Genomic DNA, 9,638 nt, shown 5'->3' with positions numbered 1-9,638 from the left:
ATTAGTCCATTATTTCTTTCAGTTGGCCCATTATTTCTTTCAGTTGGTCCAACTGAAAGAAAAGAAAGTCCAACTGAAAGAAAAGAAAGTCTAACTGAAAGAAAACAAAGTCTAACTGAAAGAAAAGAAAGTCTAACTGAAAGAAAAGAAAGTCCAACTGAAAGAAAAGAAAGACCAACTGAAAAGAAAACAAAACACTAACCTCAGTAAAAAGTTCACTAACCACAACAAAGCGGGGTGATCTCGAGCGAAAGCCAAACAAGCATTTTTTTTTTTTGATAATTTCAATTCCTCTCTCATTACTGGGAAAAGCTTCGAATATACAATACAAATTACATTACCAACTGGACCAAAACTCCAGTTGCCATGTTCAAGGGCAAAAAAACACAAATGCCATCAATACATCAGAGAAGAGGAAGGATAATGTAGAGCCACGCAAGAAATCCGACTTTCTATGAAGAGCCAAACAAGCATTAGCATCCTGAAGAAAATTCTGAGCAAAAGTTGAACATCCACAAACTGATGAACATCAAGGGTGCATTAGAATACCCCAACGAGAAACCCAATGAACAAAATCCGTAACTCAGCCATAGATGATGAGAATCAAATCCTGAAATGAGTTAATGATGGAATTTGGGTGTGAAGTTGGTGAGAGCAATTGGGAGGAGAGAAAAGGAGGGATGAAGAGATAATGGAGGAAGAGAAAGAGGGAGGACTTGTGGAGACCAGGCTACGGAGAGGATGAAGAAGCGGCAACTTCTGTGTAGCTGAAAAAGAGTAACAGAGTGAACTGGGCTCAGCCCGTCTGACGAGAATATTGGGTCAGACGGTCTGACCCAATACTTTCACTAAAAAAAATTTAAAAGACTAACATAATATTTTGCGGAGAAAAAGTCAACTTTGTCAAATTTAGTCTTATCTATTGACCATCAGTTAAAAATATGATAGTTTTTACAAATCATAGTGATACAAAAGAAATTTGTGAAAAGTATGTTGAGATTTGAGAACAAAGTGCTAGCAAGTTGACGTTTTACCAAAACAGTGGGTAGGACTAGATTCCAATTGATACCCATGCTGCTCCACACAGCTGTATATTTAACTTCATTCCATTATGCAGTAGTGGAGTGTATCTATAAATGGTCAACTCCCTTTGGGAACTCTATTTCAATTCCGGCTTGACTCTTAAGGACTAAATAGTACATCTATATGGTTGAAACACGGTTCCACTCAATATAATTCATGAGTCAAGTTTTGATTTTATGAGCAAGATCATTTATATATCAGATTTACTCATAAAGTGATGTACTCTCTCAATAACACAAAAATGCCATCCCAAAATACCAGTTTCCTCACCACTTACATTCTACTAATTCTCTGTTTCACAGTAAATACAGTTGTATCAGCAGAAACTGACCTGCAGGTTGAAGCAGAAGCGTTGCAGGCGTTCAAGAACTCGATCACCAACGACCCTCTTCGCTCTCTTGCCGGGTGGAATAGCAGCAGCCACCACTGCAACTGGACTGGTATATCGTGTGACCCATCCACAAACAATGTGATTGCGATATCTCTGACTGAAAAGCAGCTCCAGGGAACAATCTCGAGTTTTCTCGGTAACCTGTCAAAACTTCAGGTTCTTGATCTAACTACTAATGCTTTTGTTGGACAAATTCCTGCTGAACTTGGAAACTGTTCTCAACTCGTAAACTTACCCTCTTTGATAATGCACTCTCTGGCAACATTCCACCTCAACTAGAAAACCTTCAAAACTTGCAATCACTAGACTTAGGGAACAACTTCCTCAATGGAAGTATTCCTGACAGTATCACGAATTGCTTAGCTTTAGGAGCACTTGGATTAAACAACAATAATTTTACTGGTAAAATTCCGTCGAACATAGGAAATCTAGCGTCTCTTCAAGTTTTTATTGGTTATACTAACAGCTTTATAGGTCCCATACCTGATTCCGTAGGAAGGTTGACAGTGTTGAGAGTTTTAGACCTGAGTCAAAACCAATTATCAGGCAGAATTCCTTCAGGGATAGGGAACTTGAAAAATTTAGAAACACTTCAGCTTTTTGAGAACTTGTTTTATGGACAAATCCCACCTGAAATTGGGCAGTGCAAGAATCTTACACTTCTCAACATGTACAGTAACAATTTTGTAGGAAGAATCCCTCCTGAGCTTGGAAATTTAGTTCACCTGCAAAAGTTAAGGTTGTACAAAAATAAGTTGAATTCAGAAATCCCCAAGTCCTTGTTTAACTGCAAGTCATTAACACATTTGCAGATCTCAAATAATGAGTTAACTGGAAAGTTACCTTCTGAAATCGGGTCTTTACTGTCTTTAGAAATGTTGATGCTGCACTCCAACAATTTTAGTGGTTCACTTCCATCTTCCTTAACCAACCTGAAAAACTTGACGTATTTCTCTGCAAGTATCAATTTCCTAACAGGAGAAATACCATCCGATATTGGGGAGCTTTATAACTTGAAGAACCTTACCTTGAATGGAAACCAACTTAGTGGTCCTGTTCCTTCTAGTATAACAAATTGCACACAACTTCTTGCTGTAAGTCTCGGTTTTAATAGGTTAACCGGTGAGCTCCCATATGGTTTAGGGAAATTATCTGACATGACATTCTTTTCGGTATCAAACAATTCTATGTTTGGTGACATACCAGATGATATCTTTGACTGCTCTAGTCTTGAAACTCTTGATTTGGCTGGAAACAACTTCAGTGGTACGCTCCATCCAAGTATCGGAAAATTGAGTAATCTAACGAGGTTGCAACTACATGCGAATTCATTTACTGGTAAGATTCCACCAGAAATTGGTAATCTTACCAAGTTATTTACATTACAGATTGACAGGAACAGGTTGTCAGGGAAAGTTCCACCTGAACTTTCCAAGCTCACTCTTCTCCAAGCCCTAACCTTGCATGATAATGAACTAGAAGGTGAAATTCCAGAGGAGTTGTTCCAATTGAAACAGCTTACTATATTAGAGTTGCAGAACAATCTATTAAGTGGTCCAGTTTCAGATTCTCTCTCAAATCTGGAGCTTCTTTCGACCTTAAACCTGGGTGGAAACAAGTTCCACGGGTCCATCCCGGTAAGTATTGCTAAACTTAGCCGCCTTACAATGTTGGATCTCTCTGTCAACAATCTCAGTGGCTCAGTTCCAGGACCAGTTTTTGCAAGCATGAAAGAATTGCAAAGTTACCTGAACTTATCACACAATTCTCTGTCCGGAACGATTTCTGATGATATTGGTTCATTGGAGATGGTACAGTTCATTGACATATCAAATAATAATTTCTCGGGACCACTTCCAGCAACTCTTAGAGGCTGCAGAAACCTGTTGAGCCTTGATATGTCGGTGAATGAGTTTTCAGGTCCTCTTGTAGAAGACATATTCGATGCGACAAATCCTCTAGCAAGCATAAACCTGTCAAGAAACCAGCTGAAGGGCCATATTCCAGCAAGTTTGGCAAAGCTGGTGCACCTGAATTCACTTGACCTTTCACAAAATCAATTAAATGGGGAAATCCCAGAGAACCTCGGTAACCTGTCAAGCTTAACATATTTGAATGTCTCATACAATCAGCTTGCAGGTGCTATTCCACAATATGGTGTATTCCGCAACTTTCCTGCATCAAGTTTTGCAGGAAACAAAGGACTTTGTGGAACCAAATTTCTTGGTTCCTGTACTAAGAAAAGCATCCTTAGTTCTTTACACAGGAAAAGCCTTTTAATTCTGATACCCATACTGTGTGCATCAGTTTTATTATTTGTTGCATTACTCGTCCTACTTTACAAACAGCGACAGCACAGTCCGAAGAGAAGTATTGAAGAAGCTGGGACACCAGAAATAGATAATGCTGCAGCTTTAACATTGAAGAGATTTGATACAAAGAACATAGAAATTGCAACTGATTACTTCAGTGAAAGTCGTGTTCTTGGTACCAGCAATCTAAGCACTGTCTATCAGGGCAGATTAGAAGATGGACGAACTGTAGCTATAAAGAAGTTGAATTTGGTACAATTTGCAGCAGAATCTGACAAGTGTTTCTACAGAGAAGCCAAAATATTGAGTCAGCTGAGACACCGAAACTTAGTTAAGGTGATTGGCTACGCTTGGGAGAGTAGAAAGTTGAAAGCACTAGTTCTTGAGTACATGGAGAACGGGAATTTAGAGCAGATCATCCATCACCCTTCAGCAGATCGCTCGAAATGGACATTACCGAAGAGAATTGAAGTTTGTATCTCGATAGCTAAAGGATTAGCTTACTTGCATTCGGGTTACGACTTTCCCATAATTCATTGTGACTTGAAGCCTTCAAATATTCTCTTGGATGGAGATTGGGAAGCCCATGTTAGCGACTTTGGAACTGCTCGGATGCTGGGTGTTCATTTGCCGAATGCTCATAACAGTACAACAACGTCATCATTTAAAGGCACAGTTGGCTATATGGCACCAGGTAATTCTACTGCACAACATTTTGCAGTCTTTTGTTACTGTTACTGTTACTGTATTTTCCTCAACCTGAATATATGGACATTAAAGATTCAACATGTAGTAAAGCATGTATTTTTCTTACTGCAGAGTTTGCATATATGAGGACTCTTACGACCAAAGTAGATATATTCAGCTTTGGAATCATAATCATCGAGTTCCTCACGAGAAAAAGGCCAACAGGTCTTACAGAAGAGGTCACCCTGCGCCATTTCATGGAAAAAGCCATAGCAGAAGACAAGGCACTTCATGTTGTCGACCCTGATCTAACTTCAAGTATCACAAGAAATGAAGAAGAAATTGTCATTGAAATTTTCAAGCTAGCATTGTCCTGCACCTCACCAACTCCTGAAAATCGACCTGAGATAAACTCGGTGTTGTCTTATCTAATGAAGCTAGAAAATAACTACAAGATGCCCAAACCCTGAGAATTATTCTTCCAAGTAGTAGAATGTGGATGAAGTAGATGTTTCGCTTTTATGAGCAGGGGTGATTCAATTATTATTGAAGCCATGTGCAACAAATGATTGAGCCTTTGAATAATAAGTTTGAAGAGCTATAATATGCAAAATATTTTAAGTTTTTTCTTAGTATGAAACAATGAAATAGCCACACATAACCAATAAAAAATATTCACATAAACGGGTCCAAATGTAATACTCATAACTACTATCATAAGAAATTTGTTTCAAGTCACACTAAATAAGGTATTTAGAGGCTCGATCACATATATTGCGCATGCTCACCACCGCTCAAGTTTATCAGTTTATGGGAATGTCCCAAGACTGATGATATCTACCTAACATGCTCGTTTGCTAATCTTGTAACAAAAATGACATTATTTGGAGATTTTTGAGGAAAACAAGGAAAGAAAGATAAACCTACACCAGCACTACTTTGTTTCTTGATCAATACATACGTAGTATGTGAAAACAACAGAATTAACTCTTTTCCTCGAATAATTTAGTAGCGAATGTAGATATTTACATTATAAAAGTGGAGATTCCAAAATCATTATCCCAATCATTCTGTTAATAACCTTGTTACCTACCACAATTTGTAGCCAAATGTATTACCTACCACAATTACAAATTACATGAGAAAATGATACTTTTGAAGCTCTAATGTATCAGAATTCACAACGAACAATAAGAACATACTCCATCCACATAAAGCTGCAATTTGTGGCCTCCTATTCCCATCCATGATCCATCAGCAGGTAAATGATTTTGATATTTCATGCGACATGCGACTACTTCACTTTACTTGCCGGGAACAAAGTTAGTTGCAAATGCCCATGCATTGTTGTTAACTGGGTCAGCGAGATGGTCGGCAAGGTTCTCCAATGGACCTTTACCAGTAACAATAGCTTGAACAAAGAATCCGAACATCGAAAACATGGCCAACCTACCATTCTTAATCTCCTTCACCTTCAATTCGGCGAAGGCCTCTGGGTCATCAGCCAAGCCCAATGGATCAAAGCTACCACCAGGGTAAAGTGGATCTACCACCTCACCAAGTGGACCACCTGCAACACGATAGCCCTCAACGGCACCCATCAAAATAACCTGGCAAGCCCAAATAGCAAGAATACTTTGTGCGTGTACCAAACTTGGGTTACCCAAGTAGTCAAGTCCACCCTCACTAAAGATTTGTGATCCTGCCTTGAACCAAACAGCCTCGCCAAACTTAACACCATTGCGGGCTAACAACTCTGGGAATACACAACCTAATGCGCCCAACATGGCCCATCTGCAATGGATCACCTCAAGCTCACGGTTCTTGGCAAAGGTTTCTGGGTCAGCTGAGAGTCCAGCAGTGTCCCATCCGTAATCACCAGGAAATTCACCAGTGAGGTAAGATGGTGCCTCACCAGAGAATGGACCCAAATACTTAACACGATCAGGGCCATACCATGGGCTGCTTGATGAAGCTGCTGGCTTGGTTTTCCCACCAGTCTTCCTCATGGTCACTCTTCCCTCACCAAGAATTTCCCAGGCGGTTGGGCCCAGTTTGACGGCCTTTCCAGCAAGGGAGGGTGAAGAAAGAGCCATTGTGGAAGCAGCCATTTTACAATATGAGGATGTCAAGTTTAGGAAGTGAAGTAGTTAATGTTTAAGCTTATTTTGGTTGATGGGGCGAATTGATCCTATTTATAGGGAAAGGTCCTTATCTGAAGGGATCATTATCTTTAATGTTATTGCCTTTCAATGGCCATACATTGAGATTTGCTGTGTCAACTTGGGTCTTACCACGAAACTGACGGTCCGCAGAATTTAGCAAATTTCACTCCCACCAATTAATGGTTGCCACTTGGATAGTTGGGCGATTGGGTGTATCACAGTCCAGTTATGGTTATATTCAAACAATTGATTTAATATCAATTCAGTTTACAACAGTTAAAATTATTAATAGTTTAGTTCGATTCAGTTAACAAATTTTTCAATTCAGTTTAATTTAGTTATTTTTCTTTCTAGTTTTAGTTCAGTTCAATTGCAGTTTGAACAATTTTACCCGAACATTTAAACCAAGCAACGATTGAATCCATAGTAGTTAAAACACGTTGCAGTTATTTTCAGTTTATTTCAGTTATTGACGAAAATGACATAAGTTCCACAATAATCGCATCGGTTCGGATAGAAATTAGTCACATTCTTGTATTTGTTCGATAAAAATGAAATTTCATGTCGGGTTTTCACCACTTATTTTTTCAGGATCCGATTTAAATTAATGTAGCAAATAAGTGTAATATGACACTTGCCTCGAAAACAACCGATTGCAGTGTACTTCACAAAAAAGTGTATGAAAGTGACATCGATATCTGTGTACAAGACTGATATATTCGACAATTTGAAATAAGACATTTTATATAAGTCGATATTCAAACTTTTAGTTGTATACAAATTACATCATGTTTGTATAAAAAGGACGTCTCATATCAGTATAAGTTCTTATAAACTTCCTCGAAAGACGAGTTAGACATTTTTTAAAATGTCGATTAGATCAATGCCTTAGTCTTACTATGTTAGATCAATGGATTAATATAACTATACTAGTCATTAAACTCTATGCTTTTGAAAACTGAAAACATATAATCGACGTAAAATAAGTTAATAGTGCGTGGATTAGTTCAAGGTATTTTTGTGAACCAATAAGTTAAATCAAGATAACAATACTCCATTTAAGTAAATCGTTAATAAGTTATATTCAATTTGAAACTCATGTATCTTAACCAAACTGAAAGAAATTGATGTTACATTAGATGAATGTATCAACATATATAAGTCAGTCCAGTAACTGAAACTGATCAAAACATTTACTTAAATTGAAACATTTTATTATTGGAATGAGTGTATCGATATAAGTCGATAAACTAATTCAAGAAAATAACAGTACTCTACTTAAGTTAATCATCTTTAAGTTGAATTTATTTCGGAATCGAAAGCATATAATTCAGTTGCAACAGATGTAGACAAGTGTAACTCAGTAGATTGGTTCAATATAACAATACTTCATTTAAGTTAATCGTTTCTAAGTTAAATTCATATTGAAACTCAAAACGTCTAATTTAAATTGAAACAAGTTGATATTGGATTAGATCGATGTATCAATGTAAGTCGACTAGCTAATTTAAGATGGCATAAGTTCGTTTAAGATAATCATCATTACGTTGTATTCATTATTTCGAAACTCAACATCCAATTGAATTAAAATGAGTTGTTATTGGATAGGATCAACAAATGTATCAATGTAAGTTAATTAATTAACTTAATAGAGGATAACAATACTTTATTTAAGGTAATCCTCTTTAAGTTAAATTTGTTTTGAAACCCAAATCATATAATTGAATTGAAACAAGTAGTTAATTAGTCCCTCCGTTTCCTAAAGAACTCCATCTTTCCGTTTACGTGCCTTTCCAAAAGATATTCCCTCTTTTACTTTATTCCTTCTTTGGAATTTATTTTGTCATTTTTACCCTCTCATGTCCCTATCATATGGTCCACATTACATTATTAATTCAATTTTGCCCACTTTTTATTTCTCTCTCCTACTTTAACCCCTTTTATTTGTTTATTTATCTTAACCCTTTTTTCTCTCCTACTTTACCCGCCCCACACCCCATACAAATGGATCCTCCTTGGTATCTGTAGGAACAATATTAAGGAAGAACTCTTTAGGAAACGGAGTGAGTATTATTACTATGTCGTAGTAAATCATATTGCTTATTAGTTGGATATTGATACGAAGCGAAAATTCGTATATGTAGTATACTATAAGCCAACGTCTATTATTGATTAAGGCCTGTTAGAACTTATATAAGTTCACTTAAGTGAATACAATTAAATTCCTCAGGTACCCCTGGAGTTTGGCATAATTCCCAAATTACCCCCACATTTGGGGAATTCCTCAGATACCCCTGATGTTTGTGTTTGTGCTCAAGATACCCTTACTATGGATGGAAACCTAACGCCGTTAGGTTTTCCTCTATTCTTTCTCCCCAATTTTCCTTTTCTCTCTCCACACATCATCCTCCATTGATGAACATGGAAGCTTTCTCTCTCCTCCCACCCCACTCTAAAGCCCTAACCACCCAACCCCCTCCCCTCCCCACCCCACCCCACCCCACCCCTACCCCTACCCCCGCAGCCCCCTTCCCCACCCTCCCACCATCGTACCCAGCAGCCCCGCCTCCCCCACCAGATTAGCCCCACCCCCCACAGCCTGCCCCCCCTTCCCTCACCCCGGCGCGAGAACCCTACCCCTCCGTCCCCCACCCCACCCCATCCAAATCGACGCCCAAACCCCTGTTGAAATCGACCCCACCCCTTCCTCACCCAGTTGAAATCGATGCCCAGTTCAGTTTGGTTAATGAGCAGTGGCGAAATCGATGCCCGACGAAGAAGATCGAACAGTGAAGTTAGCAGGCCAGAGAAAAATCGATCTTCTTCAGTCAGAGATTTGGGATTTGGGAAAAATAGAGGAGAGAGAGAGAGATTGCGAGAATGGGGGCTGCGGCTGGCAGGGGGTGGGGGTTGCGGGGGTGGGGTGGGGTGGAAAGGAAGGTGGTGGGGGTTGGGTGGTTAGGGCTTTAGAGTGGGTTGTGAGGAGAGAGAAAGCTTCCA

General features: G+C 38.8%; 2 protein-coding genes across 2 annotated transcripts; one reads left to right on the top strand and one right to left on the bottom strand.

Annotated features, from left to right (window-relative positions):
* Positions 1–783: 783 nt before the first annotated feature.
* On the top strand, positions 784–5,019 carry LOC104883663 (LRR receptor-like serine/threonine-protein kinase FLS2). The gene is given in 3 exon segments (XM_010668211.4): positions 784–1,697; positions 1,700–4,480; positions 4,606–5,019. Coding segments are annotated over 3 exon segments (3,516 nt in total). The 5' UTR covers positions 784–1,300; the 3' UTR covers positions 4,944–5,019.
* A 423-nt stretch (positions 5,020–5,442) lies between these two features.
* Positions 5,443–6,641, bottom strand: LOC104883662 (chlorophyll a-b binding protein, chloroplastic). The gene has a single exon (XM_010668210.4). It carries the CDS (start codon positions 6,582–6,584, stop codon positions 5,778–5,780), a length of 807 nt encoding a protein of 268 aa, XP_010666512.1. The 5' UTR covers positions 6,585–6,641; the 3' UTR covers positions 5,443–5,777.
* Between the last annotated feature and the right edge of the window lie 2,997 nt (positions 6,642–9,638).

This window comes from Beta vulgaris, chromosome 8 (assembly GCF_026745355.1).
Source record: "Beta vulgaris subsp. vulgaris cultivar EL10 chromosome 8, EL10.2, whole genome shotgun sequence".
In the NCBI taxonomy this organism is placed as follows: Eukaryota; Viridiplantae; Streptophyta; class Magnoliopsida; order Caryophyllales; family Amaranthaceae; genus Beta; species Beta vulgaris.
Note: the sequence above shows the minus strand (reverse complement) of the source record. Positions and strands in the feature narration are given on the sequence as shown.